This window comes from Taeniopygia guttata, chromosome 2 (assembly GCF_048771995.1).
Source record: "Taeniopygia guttata chromosome 2, bTaeGut7.mat, whole genome shotgun sequence".
In the NCBI taxonomy this organism is placed as follows: domain Eukaryota; kingdom Metazoa; phylum Chordata; class Aves; order Passeriformes; family Estrildidae; genus Taeniopygia; species Taeniopygia guttata.
Genome location: NC_133026.1, coordinates 36429122 through 36450117, shown reverse-complemented (window position 1 = coordinate 36450117; position 20996 = coordinate 36429122). Strand labels below are relative to the sequence as shown.

The window sequence follows — 20996 nt, the reverse complement described above, 5'->3', positions numbered from 1 at the left end:
ATTACCATGTTTTGTTTTTCTTTTTTTTTTTTTTTTTTTTTTTTCTTCTAGGTAAATTTAGCGGCTTAAGAGGCAGTCAAATAATGCACTTCTACAGAATTTTGTACTCATTCATATTCGTTCATGTTTCTTGCATAACTCTTAGCAACAGTCATGGCCAAGTGATTCATTTATTTATTCCATAACTTTACTAGAGAGTTAACAAACCACTTCTCCAGTGTTCTTTAAAGCAAGATTGCAAATAAATATTTTTTTTTTTCTTCTTATTGGCAAATCTTTGGCTGTGGAGTACTGCACAAGTATAAACAACATGAGAGATCCTTTAACATAACATGAGAGAGCCTTTAGTCGCTTTGCTCCCTAGCTTTGGAACTCATTGCCAATTGAAGTAAGGAAAGCTTGGCTGTTGGGACTTTTAAATCTAGACTTAAAAGTTATTTGTTCTGTTTAGCATTTTTAAAATTATTCTATTAGGAATTGTATGTGCTTCAGTTTTAATTTTAACTCATAATGATTGTAAAGCACCCTGGGATGCTTGCATGAAGGGCGCTACAGAAACCCAAGATTGTATTGTACTGTGTTGTAATGTATTGTATTATTACATGGTACTGGAGTTGGACCACGGACAATTCATATAGAAAGCATTTGAATACTTAGCTAAAGATAAGGAGTTGGGAGGGGGCAGTACTGTCTTTTCTTGCCTATTTTCCCCCTTTTCTGTCAGTTATTTTATTAAACTAAATTAACATGGCAGTTATTCCCTAAGAAATGCCAGCATAATTTACTGCTGCAAAGGGGCTCAAAATGTAAACCAGATGATAAACTAAAAATAAAAAAGTCCACATTAAGATTTAATTGCACTTCCCTTTCTATATTATGTTCTTATGTAAAATACATTACAAAACAGTACATTCTTTATCACTTCCTTCACTTTTAACTGAATTTCATTAACAATAAAGAAATATATTGTCTCTATTTTCAGTAATGTCACTTGACAGTTAATCCCTTAACTTGATGTACATGTCTTTAAGATTTTTTTTTTTTTTTTTAATAAAGAACACGATAGCACTGACTGGAGCCAAGTATTGCACAATCATGTGATTTGCAAGTTTCCCAGCTCACAGCTTTGCCAGTGCAGGTCAATTCACACCTGCCACACTTATGCCATTCTGGTCCTCATGTTGCTTTTCCTCAGTGATTGTCAGAGGTAGAGAGAGTTGTGCATGCGGCTCCTTCCTTCCCCCCTCCCTCCCCACTCCAAATGTGTGGTAAACCTTGTGCATTGGAAGTGTCTGCTCAGGAATTAAATGTAGTTTAATTTCTGTCCATTAGAAAGCTGCGATCCACATCGCCAATTAAGCCTTCTATTTAAAGGGCGAGGAGATACGTATGTCTACATCTTAATCACTGCTGTGACTGGTTTGCAGAGACCTTCTCTGACTGGTTCAGTTATTACTAGCAGTGGTGGGAGGCACAGGGATCAGCGTGGTTATAAAACCTACCCAAAAGCTGAGCAAATTCTGTAGGTGCGGTAGCGTCACTGTCAGCAGATTTGAAGCTGAGGTACATCTGTGTTAGGGGACGCAGGGGTGTAGGCATAAAGATGAGCCAGGGAAAAATTGCTTGCATTGGTAATAATTTTTACCTGGCAGGAGCAAAAGCAAACAGGACCCACTTGTTGAGAGGCAGTGCTCAGAGACGTGCAACTCTCACCTTGTCAGACCGGCCTCATTGCATGCCTTCACTATAATCATAACTTAGAAGAAAAGAGATGAGTTTCTCAGACTGAGCAAAACTCTGAAAGGTTGCTCCCCCACAATCACCACTTTTTTCTTTTTAAATTAGTAATTAAGTTCTTCCTTTTTATATCCAATAACCATGGTAGGAGAACCCTAAGGCAAGGGTGAGTTTTGTCTCTCTTTGGACACTTCCTTAAGAAGCAGCACAAATGGTATCAGATTCCACTGGTGCCTTGCAGCAGTGATCAGAGGACAGGTTTTTCAGGACAGTAGCAACCTCAGATGTGCTTCACTCAAAGTCATGAAATAAACTGCTCCAAAGGGAAATGTTCTCTTCCCCAGAGGTGGGAAAGGATGAAATGTTCTCCTCATATACACCTGTCTCATTTATTTTTATTTTGTTTTTTAAGTACAAAGATTTCCTACACTCAGAACTGCAATTCTTCTATAAGCTTGCACCAGAAGAGGGGAAAGTGTGCCTGGTTGTGCCTCTGTTCCAAGGGATTTGATAATTTATAGTAAACTGTCAGGGTCTCTAGAAAGGCCATTGATACCAATGTCCTTTGCATGTGTCTGTTTTTCGTCATCACAAAACCCATCAGAAGGATAGTATCATTGGTATCAATGGCCTTTCTAGAGCCAGAGAGAAGATTTCAGCTCCATAAGTTTACCTAGGCTGTTTGTATTTGAATCAGTATATTAGGACTTCCTTAGAATTTTAAGGGTTGTGTGTGTATTTATATATATATATATATATATATATATATATATATATATATATATATATATCACAATAAAATTCCATCAAGAGATATGTGCCAGCTTGCACATCCCCAAGCTCCTAAAGGTGTGTTCCTTACTCTGCACTTCTTGTAAGGAGGATCTTTGTGTGCTAAGTCTTAATTCAGCTAATTAAAAAAAAAATTTATATATTTTAATGTTAATGCAATGACTACTAAAAAAAAATTTAGTAGAACCCTAGAATAGAACCCTAAAGTGCACATACATATTCCTTATGAAAGCTAGCTGGAACATTTCTCTTCTGAGATACCTTCATTGAATCTTGGATCTTTTTATGAATTCTTCAGGGCATTTATACTTTCACAAACTCTTGTTAGTGAAAGATAGCAACACAGAGACAAAACTAATACATGGGCTAACACAGCTGCTTACAATGTCACCTTTACAATTTTAAATAGCAAAAGTTAAGAATCTATAGTGAATTTCATACTATAATTTAATTTTCTCCTGACAAATTTTATGATTTTCTCAGTACAGAAAGAAGTGTGTTCATGTGCTTTTAGCAGCATATCCCTCATAGAATTTGGGTCTATACGATTAGGAATAATCAGCTATACATGTGGTTCATAAAGAGGCATGTGTGTCGTGAAACAGTAAAACTGAGATTTAACCATGTAAACAAAGGATAGATAAGAGATGTTACATTTGGCACTAGAGGGGTATTTAAGCAAGCAATTAGAGGCATGAGAAATGCACTCTCTAGGAGCAAAAATCAATGGAGTTCAAAAAGCTAGTCATACATTTAAAAAAAGAAAGAAAAAAGGTACATGAAAGGTACATTTAGAGGTTACAAAAAGAGATTACAATGGGTGTGATGAAAGATCCAGCACAAGAAGTCTTCAGATAAATACTTGATGATTTCTCTATCTCAGCCACTGGTAACTTGGCTGAACTCAGAAACTGCTGGATGAAATTCTAGGATTTCATTTTATGTAGATTCCAAAATGGATGCTCAAAATGCCCTCTTTTGACTTTAAAAATCTGCAAAAACTTATGTAGAAAGTGGAAAAGAGATCAAAGTAAAGGCTTATCCTTAGCACCAAAAGAAATTCAGCAAGACAACTGTTAGTGCTACTGAGTCTGATGACTTCTTGTCTGGACATTGTGCCTTAGGGCTCAACTTCATGCCAGACATCTGATGCTTTGCTTAGCAGAACAGTGGAATCTGAGAAGAGACTTGCTGAAAATCATGTCCTATTTCCCAGAAAGGAAACCTTCCTTAACATGGTGGGTAATATTAAGCAAAAACTAAAATGAAAACAAACGTGGCTGGGCAAAGATAGTGCAATTATCAACATCTCTATCAGGAGTATGTATATACTTCAGGTTTGTAGAAAATTTTATTGTACACAAAGCTGACTTTAATGCATTAATAGGTCTAATATGTCTTGTATCACACAAAGCATTTGCATTAGGTTAGTATTTGAAAGCACATTCATTTAGGACGATCATCCCAGATAGGAAACAAGGCAGAAGCGCTCTGACCTGGCTGGAACAGAGTGGTTGGAAGGAAAAGCAATTCTCCAGAGAGGAATGCTGAAGGTGTCTCATATTTTCACCAAACCAGTCTGTGCAGTCTCCAAGACCCCAGCTACCTCTAGTCCCATACAAGAAATGCTGGTTTGTATCTTGGATACTTTGGATTGTCCTCTTGGTTTCTAGTTTCCCCTAGTTCCATTCATTGCATCTGTAGAAGAGGTGACTGCAGGTGCACAGGCTTCATGTAGTACATAGCCTAGTGTAGGAACAGCAGCCTTCTGGAGAGAGGCTGAGGCTGCCACCACACAGAACTGGTAAGGAGGGATGTATCTTACTGTGGAGTAGCTTAATTCTGGTTCTGTGGACTTAAAGTCCAGCCCACATTGGAGCATGGCTCCTGGGTTTTTCTTCATCCAGCAGAAATTCTGCCTGTACAAGATAGTGTTGTGGTGGGCACCAATAGGGAGAGCTCCTGAAAACATGCATCCCCACATCAAGCTGAAAGAGAAGGTTAAAGCAATCTATGTATTTCATAACAGCTCTTTCAAATGGATTCCTGGCTGAAATGGATAGCGCATTTCTTACCCATGGAACTCTCAAATTTCAGGGCTTTGCTGGCAAAGGCACTTGCATAATCAAAATCTTAGGGTGTAATAACTCACCCCTCAATTTCATTTTCATTCTATGAAGTAAACCAAGAATTAACTTACTAAATACTGTTTATTTTGCATTCTGTATTTTATCCAGGTTGTTTTTAGGAAGGGTTTAGCCAGGACTTCTACTACTAAGTATCTGCCATGTGCAAATTGTGTGCAGTAGAATCAGGATTCTTGAAAAGATTTGTGTTGGACATCTGACAATGAAGACAAAAATGTGTTATGTCTCCTTATCTTTTATAGGTTGAGGTTGTGACTTAATTTTCTTTCTTTTTTTTTTTTTTTAATTTTTTTAGTCTAAGGCACTGTGCCATGAAGCTTGTAACACAGTTATGAAGTTCTTCAAATCTGAATTAACATTTCCCACCTACCTATCTTTCTCTCTTTTAAGCTTTTAACCTTTGTAGATATAAGAGTAGTATCTTGGGAAGCAGCTTTTTATTTGAGCTTTATTTATATCCATCAGTGGGAGATGCTCAGAAAACATTGGGAGAATGCTGCTCTGTCATGCAGCAACTGGGAATTTACATTACAGAATGGTAAAAATAGTGCAAGGATCAGTTCCTTCAGATGCTGAATCCTCATTTCTGATTTTCAAAATCTTCCCATGTGTGGGTATATTTCTATCCATATATAAATATATGTGTATATATGTATATATAATTTGGGTTCTTTTAGTTTTATATCTTCCCTCCTTACACCAATGTAGCTCTATGTTTACATTAATACATACATTTATACTTAAAGACAACGTAAGACAGAAAAGGAGGAGGAGATAATTTCAGTTTTTCAAGGATAGGAGAAAGGAGGAAAGGCATACTAATGTACTGGAAGAAATGCTTGTGCCATCACTATAAATCTGCCTTTTATTCAATTTTAACTTATATGACCAGCATTTGCCATGCAGATCCTTACTCTCCTGACCCTGGCAACAGTATGGAGGTCAAATAGCCATCCAAGTGCAATGCCAAAGGCACAAACAAAAGTTTTTTCTTCTCTGTCCATCTGTGGGTTTTTCTCTGATACTACATGTTTATAGGGCATATGACAACAAATTCCATTGCATTATTTGCTATACTTCAAGCTAATGGACCAAGGAATTTAACATAATTCTTTGTATGCAGTTAAACTGTCTGTGTCAGGATTTCTTGCCCAAAAAACATCTAGTGGCTGGATATATTTGGTCTGCTTTTATTCAGAATGGCAGATGATATTTCTCTGCCATGCCATAACACTAGGAATGACATTTTACCCTGGTTGGGTTTTTGCAGTACATGGTCTGGCATAGGCTCAGGCAGGCTAAAATCTTTTGACTTGGGGATAATCTTGTGTTATCTGGTTGGGGCTTCAATGTTCCCTTCTCATTTGAAAAAAGGTTAACATGGAGCCTCCTGAGAAATAAGCACTCATAAGAGTTTGGCTTCTGCTATATTTGATGCTTGCTATTTCCACGCAAACAAAAGCGTGGAATTCTAGTGGCTAGAATAGGGGAAACAAAATTTCTCTGTCCTTTATGAAAAGATTCCCCCCTCATCTGCCCCCAAATCTTTTAAGTTCTGTTCTACAACTTTATCACTATTTAAACTAGGTCTCGGGACAAAGGCTCATAGCTTTTCTCTTCTAATTTTTTTTTTTTTTAAAAAGCATGTTAAGTTTGCAGCATTGGAACATGCCTCCCTGCTGGTGTCTAGGGATGTAAAGCAGAGGATTTATGTGAGACAAAATAGAATAAAGTCTTAAAAGTTTGGCTTTAAAAAATGGAGCCAGTGGTTTGACAGATTGTTCAGTAAATGTTCATTTTATTGAGAATTATAAAAAAGGTGCTTAACGCCTCTGTACCATTAATATAATACATTAAAAGGGTACTGTCAAGATTAGTGTTTCAGCTCTGAAAATTGACTGTAGGGTTTACGGGCAGCACTGTTCATATTCTGCTTATAAGTTGAGGTATCCTACTTACCACTTTACAAAACCATTATGTTGTTACAAGGCTTTATACTGAAAAACTTGATAAATAGTAAAACGTAAATCTCATTTAAAAAGTGAGAGGATAGTTGCTGCCTGTCTTATAGCCAGATTTAGCAGATGCAGGTTTGCATGTAAAACAGTTGTGAAAATAGCCAGTGTCAAACTAGTGCAAAATTAAACTTGTAGGGTGTTCTGTTTTCAGTGTCTGTCATTGTTGAAATACTCCATTTCAAAAGCATACATTCCTTTCTACAGAAAAAAAAAATCAGATTCCTTAGTTGAAATTAATTAGCATTCAGAAACCAGATAGCATGTTTTTGGGTATTCATGAGATCTCTGTTTGAAAAAATGTTTTTAACTTGTAGAAATGTGTTGCAACACACAGATGGGAAGAAAAAGAAAAAAAAAATCTCTTTAGCAAGCACTGTGTGTAAAAGGAATATTACATTTTGCACGCTCCTGATTACCCTGTGTAAACAGTTTTTGACATCTGTCTTTATAGTTTTCGAGGAGAGGAAGACTTTGTTAAAAGAACCATTTTTATACAGCAGTCACCATTTCAGTCTTGCTTTACCTGTATTATGAAAGCAGATGGTCTGCATGTCTTTTGAATATTTATAACTATCAAAAACAATCTCTTGCTATTCACCCTTAGGCTTATGAGATGTCAGGACTGTTCTGGTTGAAAAAAATCATCTTGGGTGTTTACAGAAAGGGGATTACATTAAGCTGAAATGACTATACATTTTCCAGTTTAATATTTGTCCATCAGCTGTTTAATCGTATTTAGATAATTGTGTAAATAAGTTGTTGCAGCCCTTGCCCCTTCCACTGAGCAGGCTTGAAGCTTTAAACACCAATGAATGAGTTGCGGAAAAGCTCAGATTTTTTCTCCTAGTTAAACAGCCTGGAAGGCCTAAATAAGTTTTGGTTACAGTGCTTCTTTTGAGAAAAATGCTTAAATTGCAAAGGAATCCCTGATATCTAATTCAGCCGAGTTGTTCTAGGAAGCTGCTTTGTCTGTTACTCTCTCCTAAGTCTGTTAGCGTGTATTTGCTCTGTGTAAATACTGCAGCCCAAGTACCCCTTCATGAGGCATGAAAACAACCTTATTCTGCCCATATAAAAATAATTTTAAGGTTATTTAGTGGAAGTTTTGGGACTGTGGGGGTTAAAAGCTTTTTTGACTGGAAGCTGAGCAATCACTGATAACAGATTTTGCTGTGGTTGGTTGATTTGGCAGAAAAGCATGAACAGTTTTGGTTTAGATGATTGAATTAACCTGATTAACATTGTTTTTGTTGTTTTGCAAAAAGGACAACAGTATACTTTTAGCGATGATCAAGCAGCACTTCACCTGGTTGAAGAGCAGTGTTAGAGGCAATGACTCAGAAATGCCTCCCTTGAAGCACCTGCAGCGGTGGCTGCAGCAATGAGCCAGCATGAGAGGCTCTGGTCCTTCCCGTATCTTGCAGAATGCACCTTGCGTTAGATTCTGGCACAAAACAAAAGGTGTCTGATGCTACCATTTTATTGGGTTTTGTTTGATGGGCATATGAAACGATTCCTGCTTGAGATTTATGATATTTCCCCAGGGAGTTCCCCAACTTCTTTGAGAAAAAGATGGTGTCTGGTATTTAATCTCTGGTATTTAATCTTCCAGAGAAAATGGGATTTGGTTCAATCTACGCTGGGTGAACCTCAGCTGAACCTCAGAACAAATTCTACCCCTACCTTCACACAGTTGTTGGATGCCTAATTATAATTAACTTATTTGGCTAAAAAAAGAGCACTTGGGCTGCAGCAGATGGTATCATTCCAGAATAGTGGGATTTCTGTGAAGGTGGCACCATTTCAGATGAGATCTCCCGATTCTCAGATCATGACTGCGAGTGATGTGGTTGGGGGGAGGGAGATATGGGAGAGAGAAAAGAGGGAAATTTGAGATTTTGAAGGCTCACAACTTAGTTTCATGGATAAGCTACAAGGAGATAAGTTAAGATTGTGTATTTGTGAACAGTTTTTGCATTCTCTCAATTTTCTTTGCAACATGTGAAAAAGAAATCTGATTGTGAATGATGCATGTGATACATTTGAATATTTGTATGATATATTTATATTCGTCATCCTTCTGTGGGGAGGGCATCTGCCTCTGTGCCTCACAAATAAGGAGGATATGTGCAGTAGTACCAGGATATGGTGTTCTTCAAACACAATAATATTGATTTTGATTATTGATAATTCAAGGCATGGGGAACTCCCCATTTGTAATGATCCAGGTAATATGAAAAGCATCAATATGCCTTCAGTCTAGGTCGTGAATCTCTGAAGACCACTAACTCCTGGGATTAATCTTAAATTTTAGGCCATAAGCATACCAGACATTTATATATGTAGATTGGTATTAAAATGTACAAGAATTCTATAGCAACAGGAAATTTCTATAGCCAAGTGCATCTCTGCACTGATGTGACTGCACGTTTGATGACAATAAATAAAGAACAGAAACAATGAAATCCAGTGTTGTCAAGATATTTTCTGAGTTAACAAGGTAATAATATTTTATCTGGCTTGTAAAATTTTGCCTTCAGTGAATTAGTAAATAAATCATTGATTTCTCCTGATGAGGATTCTTAGCGTAGGTAATATCACTTGAATGTTTGCATGAAGTGTTCTCAAAGAAAATGCAGGATAATTTTCATTTTTAAATGTGTTTATAATGTCTGTGTTTTTTTTTTTTTTAATATACTTTGTAGAGAAGGAGTGCCATCACAGTGTTAGCCATCAAAGCTTGAAATTCACATTGTGTCAGAGAAGCTAAAACTCCCAGCAGTGTTTCTTAAACAGACCAGTCCCCTGTTTGGTTGTAAAGTAACTTTATTATATGTATTCCTGACGAAGCAGGAGATGTGTTGCAAACTGCCATGTCATTTGTGTATTGTTTTTGTAAAATGACATGGAAGGGAGCACTGGGAAATCTTAGACAAACATCTTCAATAACAGGTAATTTACTAAAATTAATATACGTGTTTTCATACTTTAAGTTAGTTGGGCAGGAGAACACATCTGAAAGGGGCAAAGTAAAATAAGAGAAACCCACCTTGAAGTCTAAATGACATCTGCAAAATACACATGAGGTGGTATGGGATGATGGCCTCTGACAGGTGCAGTTCCACATTTTGCGCATACAGATCTGCAGTTTCTGCAGTAGTCTGTGCAGTCATATAATTTGCCAGTTCAGATCCACAGGAATTTTAAAATCACACCTTATGTATCGTGTGCCCATGTTTAAGATGGTTTGATCTGTAAAAGACCTTAAAAGATAATTTTGTACATATTAAACATTAAGTATACTGCTGTTATAATGGAAGTTGGAATTGGGTTCAGCTGAGCTTGGTTCTGGTTATTCAGGCTAGACTTGTAGTCTATTAAAATTATACCACTGACAAAAGACTTCTAGCTAGTTTCATAAACGCCAGATTAGTATCAAGAAATGGCAAGAATTTTGGTGATTCGGAGAAACATTAAAATACCTGCCTGGTGAGTAGGGGATATCCACATTTGGCATAAATAATGCTGCCTCCCTCTAGCAGTTCTGAGCCTCCACGATCAGCTTGCTACTGTGTAATGCCTTAGAAAATGGTTATAATGAACTTCACTAATATCAGTAAGGAAGGTACTTTTAGTCAGAAATTGAACTAGCCTTTTAAAAGAAAATTTACAGTAACATTTTTTTCATTTTTACTTCAGACTCTTCCTTCCATTGGCTATTGTAGTCGGTGTAACAAAGGGTTGATGCTCTAAATGATTCTTCAGACAGCAAAAATATATCTAAATGTTACATGCTGAATAGTGAAAAAATGTAATAATCAAGGCTTTGTCTTCTTGGCTGTCATTGCTGTTTTGATACACTGGACAATTCTTGTAGCTAAGCCAAAAGTAACTACTTTCCACATAGAAATTTCAAGGGTGGCAAAGTTCAGTCTGTTGAAATTATATTTGCTAATTTTGTTGTTCATACATCATATACTGAGTATAATTTTCAAGTTGGAGCATTATCTCATTTTGCAAGGCTTAGTCTTAATTGATTTGTAAAAGAATGTACTGGTACTGAAAGTTTTATGCATTGTAAATTCCACTGTTTTAAAATTGGTCAAAACTGAGCAGAAGGTAAATTTCTCACTGTAGCTATCTGATATCTCGAGAACCTTTGAGAAAAAAAAATCATCTTGATCTTCCTTTGGTCTATGTTACAGCTAATATTCAGTTACAGAATTAGACATGACAATAAGCTTTTCATAAGCCTGTAAATCACTTAAAATACCCTGTTTAGAAAAACAAGGGTTCATCTTGGGTTATTAGATACATATTTTATTCTACTATAAACTCCTTATTTTATCCTATTCATAGGTCATCCATATAAAGTTTTATCCTATGATTTTTTTGGTGTCTACTCTGTGATAATGGCACAGAGGAACTGGACATGGGCTACTTGGGTCACTGCTTGCATTTGTATAGGCAGTGTAGGAACTGTATGCCTGTGTGGTATGTGAAGGGTCAATCAAATTTAAAAGCAGAAATAGGATGAACAAAATTCGCTTTCAAGATTAGCATCTTCTGTCCAGAGCCCATCCCATTGCTTGATGTTTCTTGGTCGATAACTTTGTTCCTCCCTTAGTACATCTGCTATTTTTGCTCCCATTTACAATATACCTTGGTTTGTTTTCATGCTCAGTTAATGAGTTTTTTAAAAGGTTTTGGATAATAGGATTTAAAATGCAATATCGTTCTCAAACTTTAAAAATATATTGGTTCAACAATTGAAATAATTTGTGCTTTGACTTGTACTGCTCTGTATTACAGATTTTTTTTTCTTCTCCCCTTTTCACACAGAGTATGATTTCTTCCATTGTGAACAGCACTTACTATGCAAATGTCTCAGCAGCAAAATGTCAGGAATTTGGAAGGTGGTATAAACATTTCAAGAAGGCAAAAGATATGATGGGTAAGCAAAAAAAAAAATTGCCTTGATGGTGGTTACATACCATTATGTGTCACATTGAGGTCTGTCACAGTCATATAAGAAGCCAGTTCCCTTCACGATAAGTTTAGGATGCTTTTGATGAGTAGATGTAGAAAGTACATATATAGTGAAAGAATTCATTTAAATAAATATTTGCTATTGAAACAGCCAAGCTGACTTGGGTTGCCAGAGATGTAAAGCTGTCATTCTGTAAATCTAGAGATCTTCTACTACCCAGAATAATTGTTTAGAAAACCTGTTCCTGGAACTGTGACGAACTGATTTTTTAATGTATGTATCTTTTTTCTTGTGCTGGCTAATGTATATTTAAAGAAACACACTTCTACAGCTATCACTACCTTCCAGCAATAATGCTGTAATTTTATAAATTCATATCTTTCTCTAACCTTGGGACCCTAATTTCAATTAATTTTAGCAAATAATGGTTGCGACAATTGTTTGCTTGTTGTAGTAAGCACAGGTAAATTTTTGGAGAAAAAAAATCTATCAATTCTGTGATACCTTTTATCTTTCTTAAACCTGTTCACATAATTTTGAACACTTTACGTCAGAAATTTTCTACACAGATTTCAACAGAATGGAGAAATAGGACCTCAATTTGGATTGAATTTTGAGCTTGACTTAGCTTTCAGTATTTGAGGCAAAATCATTCATCTACCCAAACGGGTTCCTTACCTTTTATAGCTTAAGGCTGTAATGAAGACAATGCATCACTTTTGTGATAATTGCTTGAATTACTGTTCCGAGTGAATGGCCCACTTGGGTTGATGTCTACTTTCCCTGAGTGAAAAAAGGCAGCTTCTTTCCTTAATCTACTTTGTACCTTCTGTGCAGCATGGAACCCTTCCTCTGAGACCACCAAATTTAGTGGTAAGACTTCACTCGGTTTCAGATGGTCTATGTGTGAGGCAGCAGAGTGGCCAATGGGCAGAGTGACCTTTCCACGGCAGCCTCTCCCACATCCTTTGCAGCAGTGCTCATGCATGGAGCAACCCCTGCAAAATTTTACTTAAATGGTCTGACAGGACAGGTTCATCTTCTATTCATTTGGAGCCAGTGAAGCCAGCAAATAGAAAATGTGTGTTTGTGTATTCTTGTGTAAATTAATACTGGCAGAAGAGGCAGCATTGCCCCCAAAGCTACATGTGTGAGGAGTAGCTGGGCCTCTGCTTGGGTATTGATCTAGGCTATGGAAACCAGAACTCTGTGCAGAACAACTAACTTCCTTTTTATTTATCAAATTTCTGCATGTGATAAGACAGGGAAGGAAGATGGGGATGCATGTGGGAATCCAAGTGCCAATGTCTTCATCCAGCTCTGATGCTTGTGAAGGAAAGGGTGGCCTTGCACTGATGACTGTTAGTGGAGATCATAAGTAGTGTGACAAGCTCAGACACTGCCTTGAAAAAAAAAGCCTTACTAGTATAAGAAAAAAAATTACTGCAACACTTTTGTGAAAATACTGGACATTTGGTTTTTAAATACAGCTTATTTTCTTAAGGCTATTTCCAGACAAGAGCTGCTAAAGCTCTAGAATAAAAAACTCACAAACTGATAAAAAGGAGACTCCTTCATGTCAACCTTGAGTTATTTTATATTGTTTAATCACGCACAGGAAGGGAACTGGAAGAACTCTTGTAGTTTAAAAAACTGTGCTGTTATTTAAAAAGGAGGGTGTGTCAAACACAAATGAGTTAATATAAGAAAAAAATTCAACCATGTTGCAAGTCACTGAAAAAAACCATGCATACATGGTTGCAAGATAAAGCAGCCCATCTGTGTAATTTACATAAATTATACTAGTTCCTAGCAGTCCCATACAATTGATGCAGCATCTAGAAATTAGCAGAGCATAGGGAGATCTGCACCTCACCCTGCTTATTACAGATTTCCAGTGGCTGGGAACTGCAGATGTCATGGCAAGGACCTCATGGGAGGAGCAAAACCAGCCACTCTGGGTTTCCGTCTCTCTGGCTGGGACATGTTTTCCCACAAAAGCCCTCCTTACCCTTTGCACAGATGCACTTGCTGTTTCACCTGCATCATCTGCAACGTAGAATGGGTTTTGTCTCTTGTCTTTGCCCCATTTCTAGTTCGTTACTGCTTTGTTCAAAGTCCTCTGTGTCTGTCACAGTGGGATGCAACAACCCTCATGGTTGCGTTGCATTGCAGCATTTTAGATTTGTTTATTTTTTGTTAGCATGTCTTGTGAGGACAGTCAAGGTTGTGATTTTCAGTCTGATGTTGGCCTTTTCAATGTTTCTTTTCTGCTGTAGTTGAGATGGATAGCCTTTCTGAACTATCCCAGCAAGGTGCCAACCATGTCAACTTCGGTCAGCAGCCAGTCCCAGGGAACACAGCCGAACAGCCTCCATCTCCTGTTCAGCTTTCTCATGGTAGTCAACCATCAGTTCGGACCCCGCTTCCAAACCTGCACCCTGGACTTGTATCTACTCCCATTAGCCCTCAGCTGGTAAATCAACAGCTGGTAATGGCCCAGTTGCTGAACCAGCAGTATGCAGTGAACAGACTTCTAGCCCAGCAGTCCTTAAACCAACAGTACTTGAACCACCCTCCTCCTGTCAGTAGATCCATGAACAAGCCGTTGGAGCAGCAGGTCTCAACGAACACAGAGGTGTCTTCCGAAATCTACCAGTGGGTCCGTGATGAATTGAAACGAGCAGGAATCTCACAGGCAGTATTTGCACGTGTGGCTTTTAACCGAACTCAGGTCAGTCATCTTTTTTCTTATTTTTTTTAAAGTCTAAGAGTCCCTTCTTTCTCTCTCTAATTAGTAATTGCCATCTTCTAAGTCTGTCTTCTCACTTCTACCTTGTCACTTAGCTCCCATGAAGGAACCATGCTTCCTTGTAGGATCACTGTTCATATTGACACAGTACTGAAATCCTCAGGGATTGGTTTGTGGAAATATCCACTGTTCTTACAGGAAGCATGGCTCCTCTCCAGTTGTGATGGTTTATGAATAGCTGAATTTCCCAGAAAGGAAATGAACAGCTCTATGCAGAACCATTCACAAAGTCACCCAGCAGATTGCTTTTTGTGTTGTAGAGTTGTACCCGCTCTGACTACCTGCACGCACTGAACAACCTGGCTTCTTTCACAGGTGTACTGGAGATGGTCTTTTATCTGTACTAGCATTTATTTTTTATTATTTCCCAGTGAAAGTCCTTATAGCATCTTTTCAGGCTTCTGAAAAGATTAAAAATTAAAAGCTTTATCTCTAGATCATCTACTCTCTTCATGTATTTTTGTAGTTTGTTTCAAAAACAGTAGTTGCTGAGCTTGCTGGTGTCCACGTCAGAACATATACTTCAGCTCTTCAATGCAGAAAAAGCCAGCCCTAGCAAAGCTGATAAGTAACACTAAAATGTGTTATTTTTTACACCTGTTTTAGAAGCTAACCCTGTTATAATTTATTCTGCTCTATGAATTTAACTTAATGCCATGTTGCATGGAATTTAATCAAGCAGAAATTACGGAAGAAATGTCAGTATATTGGATGCAAATAATAAGATCTCAAAATTTTAGAAGTATGTTATAACACAAAATAAAATATTTTTAATAAGACTTTGTAAAATGGGAAGGATTTAAAAAAGGCATAGATAAATTTGCTTTGGGTTCCCTGTTTTTAAATGAAAACACAGGGAACAATTTGCCCATTGTAGATTATAGTATAACAAAAATATCATAATTTGAGCTTCTCTTGAAACGTTTTTGTTTCTACCTGCATAGCTTAGAGAATAAAAATTCTGTTTCATATGCTCTGGTGGATGTTTGAATCAGCATGTCATTTATAATTGTTCTGAATTACTATTGCCTTACAATATTTTACATCCTCCTTTAGCTAAAAGAAAGTAGAGTCATTGTGTGAATTCTCTGTGGGTGTGTGTGTGTGTGTCTTTCCCCTTTACATCAGAGGAGGTTTTCCAGATCTGGCCTCTCATGCCAAATTTCATGGGTTACATGAACTCATTAAATTATTTGCATTAAGTTAGGTTCAGACAGTGTTAGTTGTTATACTTACAAATAAGTGAGTCTTGCTTCATACAATGTTTAAAAATTTAATTATTAATACTCTAAAGTATTAAAGCAATAGTGGTACCTTCATGTTACAGTGGTTTGCAGCTGCCATCTTACCCAGACAAAAAGGCAAGCAAGTAATTCAGGAAATAAAGTTTATTTTATATTTACTTCTTTCTCAGGTTTACATAAAAGCACATTGTTTAATCTGAGTTTTCCCCTCTCTGAAGTGGTCAGTTTTTTGTCAGCAAGTTTTGCATACAGCCTTTTTTTTTTTTTTTTTTTTTTTTTTTTTTTTTTGTGCATAAGGAGTACTTGTTACCTGCATTACAAAAATGAGTGCTTCTGACTGGACATTGAATTTATATGACAGAGTAGGAGAAAATGCTCTTTCGATGTCATAAATGCAACTGGAGAAAAAGATTTCTAGTGCAAATACTGATTCTTTACTATTAGTATTATTTCACTAAATATATATTAAAATATGTATTGCTATGTATTTTTCCTACTGCAAATGTTATTAAATATTTGTTTAAAGTTCAATTCTTCCCCAGACTTTGTGGTTAATCAGCTTGGTAAAATGTGTTGAGAGTGACCCAGAACTCGGAGGAAACCCCAAAATGAACATTGAAAACAATTCCCTAAAGTGATAGGAAATACACCCATATATTTTGGCAATTTTCAATCAAATCTATTTGAAAGAACACAGAGCAGTATACCTACATCCCACAAGTTGTTTTTGCTGATCAAGTTAGTATTCACAGTTAGCTAGGTAAGATTTTGCAGTATTTGTTATGTTTTGTGGCAAACATAAGGAGCAAAAAGGAAAAATACTAGGAGCCTAGAGAGTGTCAACCTCAGTTTTGCCAAGAAATATCTCAGCTTACTTTTCATATGAAGCAAAGCCCCACTGAAATACAGAGGAGTTTGTTGCAGGTGCATTTCATCTTTACAAACTTGGAAATTGTTAATTTTACCCACAGTGACAGCTAATATCCAAGGGTAAACACAGGTACCAGCAATTCTTACATGAAAACTTTAAAAATTTGTACTGCTTGCTGTATTTCTGAATTTCTCACAGCTTATTCAAGGATACATAACACTGAGCTAAAATTCAGATAGTACTTTAATAACTGATGCTGTTGAGGAGTTATTTTCGAATAGTGATGTGATATCCTAAGCAATTTTTTTTTCCTGGAAAAGTGAAAATGCTTGTTTAAATTCATGTTGTGTTTTCTGAGATAGAAAGCTAACTCAGGCTTGCCACTGACATTTTTGAAACTGTCATAAGCATATCTGAGCCGTGTCCAGGGACTATATCATGCCATCAGTTTCTAAAGATATAAGAACTCTCTGAAACCAGTTAGGAGTTCTGTGCAAGAAAACCCTGGTGTCAAGATACAGTATCAGATGAGGGGAGAGATTTGCTTTCACTGTAAAAGTTAAGGAAGGAAGCAATCTATAAATTAAGAGTTATTTAGCTTAATGTTTAGGCAATATAATGGACTTCGAAATTGGCTGAAGATGCTTTTGTTTTTCAGATTTAGGCCCTACAATACAAAATTTGGTGATGATTATTGGGTGGGAAGTTTATACCAGTGTAGTATGGTAATTCAACACTTAACCCTAATTTTCAAGATTTTTTTATTTGCTGCAAAAATGTCAACTAGAAATATTTCTATCTTTCCTCAATCCAAGGATTTGGCAAAAATACTTCTGAGAACTGAGTGTCTTTTTTTACTGTTACTAAATATCTATAAAGCAGAAAAAAAACCCCTTAGCTACACCTTAGAAGTGTGTCCTTAAGAAAGAGTGTGACTAATGTGTTCTTTAATAATTTCTTCCCTACCCTTACGTTCCGAATGGTAATTTCAAAACTGAATTCTCAGGAATGTGCTTTGTAAACTTTAATCAACGTCCAGATACTACCTATAACTTGAATGAAACTTTCACATCTATACAGGCACAATAAGACAACTGTGGCAGTGAGCAGAAGTTTTGGTGGGAGGAATTTCTCTATGGTCCTTCTAGGAAGTCTTCAGAGCACAGTAGGGTCTGAAGTTTTGCATGTCCTTCAGCAGTTGTGGTTCCAATTCAGTGGAGGCAAAGAAACAGGTTGAATCCTGTTAGCACCTCTTTTCAGCACACTGTGGAAAACTTTGTTGAGTTAGTACTTGCGCTGGCAGATCTGAGTTTCACCTCAAGCAAGGTGTCCAAAGGTCACCAGTCTACCAGGATAATTTTGTTAAATTGAGACACTTCTGTTTCTGTTGCCAGTTCATCAAATTAATAAATAAAATATTTGGTTTAGCTGATGTCACTGGACTGTGCAGATACCTTTACTGTTTTGAAAGAGCAAGTTCAGTATTTTCTTGTTCTTTGAAGGCTAGAAAATGATATTTTTGATCAGTTTGTTGCCCTGGGTAACCCCAAGCAGCAATAGTGACAGTGATGATGCATTGGGGTATCCCCCCAAAGTGTGGTGCCACAGGCCTCTGTCAGCAGAGAGGTTCCTCCTGATGTTTCAAATATTAAGTTATACTGGGAGTTCTTCTACTCTGTTTTGTTCTTAAAGCTGGAGTGCAGCATCAACATTTGTTGGGCTGAACTGCCCTCAGAGCCCTAAACAAATAAATAAACTTCTCTCCCATTTGTGTTGTGTGTTTTTAAATGTTAGCATGAGTCAGGAAGCAAAAGGCTTGGGTTCCCACAGCCAGTCTGACATTTGACTGGAAGGTGTAGCTTAGCCTGGTGCATGGCAGGGTGACAAGCCTGCACTGTGGGAGAAAGGAATTATGTTAGTCATGGTTGTGGTTGGAACTGGAACTGGGGGCTGCCTGTCTCTGTTTGTGTACACTTTCAGCTGTAAGGTTTGTTGCAGGGACTTGGGTGCTATTATACAGAGGTGACCTCATGGCTCTGTCTTCGTGAAAGAAGGAAGTGTGCTTTTTGCTGCTTTTCCGTGTCTGAATTTTGATACTTTTCTTTTTCCCACAAGTGGCAACATTTAATCTGAAGGTTTCTGAATATTTCTCAGTGTTTCTCACTTTTCTCACTCCCTTCTTTCTTGAGCCCCATGCTTGTTTAAAATATTAGCTATCAGGATGTACTGTCTTTTGTTCATGTATAATGCCTTTTCTCATATGTGAAAATTTCTGTGTATTCAGGACTGTGTTCATGCTAATTCTGGGCAAATGCTATTTCAAAGGAGAATGCTTGGATGCACTAAACGGCTCTGTGTAATTGTAAAACAAAATCTAAGTTTACACAAACCACCTTCTCAGGCACTACTTTTTTTTCCTTCCACTTTGTCTTTGGCACACTTTATTTTCCAGTAAAATGAAAAATGAAGATGGATTATTCAAAATTGATAACAGTAATGGACCATCATGTAATGTTTTATTGAATTTGAGTTCTGTAAATTATGTGGTAGAGAGAAATTTGCCTGCTTAAGTATAACAGAAATTGCCACTGTATTCATATAATTCTTCATAGTGTAATTTAAGAAAAAGTACACTATCCATATCACTATTGAATAAAAGGTAAAAAGGTGCTATTACACTATATGACAGCTCTCCTCTTGCTACTAAGCGACATAGATAAATGTGTCTGCTTATAACTTACTTGGCTAGGGTCCAGGCTTGGGAGTGGAGTTTGGGAATAATCTTCCACCTGGACATGGGATAGGAGGACCCTGCAACCAAGAAGGATAGTGTTCAGGGATATTCTGCATGTTTTGGGAAGATTTGGGCGAATTGCATGTTTCTTCTGGAAGCTTTGAAGTTCTATCACTGATAAAAATCTATTTGAATCAGTGATTATGTTCAAGGAGGAGACAAACTGGGGTCCAGACAGGCAGTGTTTTTGTTCATATTGGCAGACACTTTAATTTATCTCCATTTTAAAAGAATTTGTAATGAGCTTTTGAAAGCCTTGATAATATTTATTGAACATTTTTGTGCCATTAGTAATGAATTATACTTGTGATGATATGTAAACTTTTTTTTTTTTCCAATGGAACCTGAGAATATTTTAAAAAAATACATTTCCATTGCAAAGAGAATACAAGGGAGGAACAGTGATGAGGGCTCTGAGCCTAACAGTGTTTATAATCTCTTTGCAAAACAAGCTTAGTTTTTATGCAATTTGAGGTACAGTATCAGGAGATCACACCAAGACTAGTATCCCAGAAAACCAGTTTAAGCCTGGTAAAATGAACAGTTAATCTGTGTGCATCAGCACAGGCCAGAATGTGAGAGCTAGTATTTTCTTTCTAGGATTTTTCCCATTGTAAATCTTGTCTAACAACTTCTAGCTAATGTTTTGTGCTCAAAAATTGAAGTAGTAGCAATGAAATAATATATGAAGCAGGCAAGCTGTGTTCTAAGACTGCCTGCACCTGGCATCTTCATTTTCATGGGTTTTCCTCACATATTCTGACCTTTAGGTTTAGAGCCTAGAAGCAAACTCCTCCTTGCCTAAGAGTCATGACAGTGATTGGGCAAGAGAGGAGAATGACTATGTAGTATCATTTCTAATCAAGAGGTGTCCCACAGCAGTAGAAATGCAGACAGATGTTTTAAAAAAAAACCCAACAGTATTTACTATATTTGCTTATTTCACTGAAGAGGGAAAAGTTTTACAAGAAAACCAGCCTTTTCTAACATTTTTAGCTGCCCACTATGTGGCGAAGGCTTATACAAGCAAATATTTGTTATTATGGGCTAAAGTATTTTTTTAAGGACTTTTCCTGTGGCTAACAGTGGGGTGGCTGTTTGTAAGGAATCTTTTCTCCTGACAATGCTCAGTCCACTTGAGTTTCATTTTTCTTGCTAATTTTTTCATGGAGAGGTGTCTCCAGCACAGAAGCAGTCAGAAATCACACATGTTTACAACTACGTATAAGGAGATGAATGATGTGGGCTTTGGTCTCTTCTGCCAAGTAACAAGCAACAGAGTGAGAATGTTCTCAGGTTATATCACGGGATGTTTAGATTGGATATTAGAAAGAATTTCTTCTTCAAAAATGTTGTCCAGCACTGGAACAAGCACACAGGGACGTGGTGGAATAACCATCCCTGGAGGTATCTAAAAGACATATAAAGGTGGCAGTTGGGGACGTGGTTTAGTGGTGGGTTTGGCAGTGTATGGTTAATGGATGGACACAATGATCTTAAAAGTCCCTTCCAACCTAAATTTTTCTATTATGTTCTCTATATCCTGTGCTCTGCAGACTGCTTTGCCTTTTCTTCAGTAGAACAAAATTAT

The 20996-nt window shown here is 37.1% G+C and overlaps 1 protein-coding gene across 11 annotated transcripts in view; it reads left to right on the top strand.

The window, feature by feature from the left end:
• SATB1 (SATB homeobox 1) overlaps nt 1-20996 on the top strand; it is a 91820-nt gene that overhangs the window by 33962 nt on the left and 36862 nt on the right. For all 11 annotated transcript variants that reach the window (XM_072925694.1, XM_072925692.1, XM_002196727.7 and 8 more), the window contains 2 exons: nt 11537-11648; nt 13964-14418. In XM_072925694.1, the coding sequence (XP_072781795.1) occupies nt 11537-11648; nt 13964-14418 (567 nt within the window). The remainder of the gene's footprint in view (nt 1-11536; nt 11649-13963; nt 14419-20996) is intronic.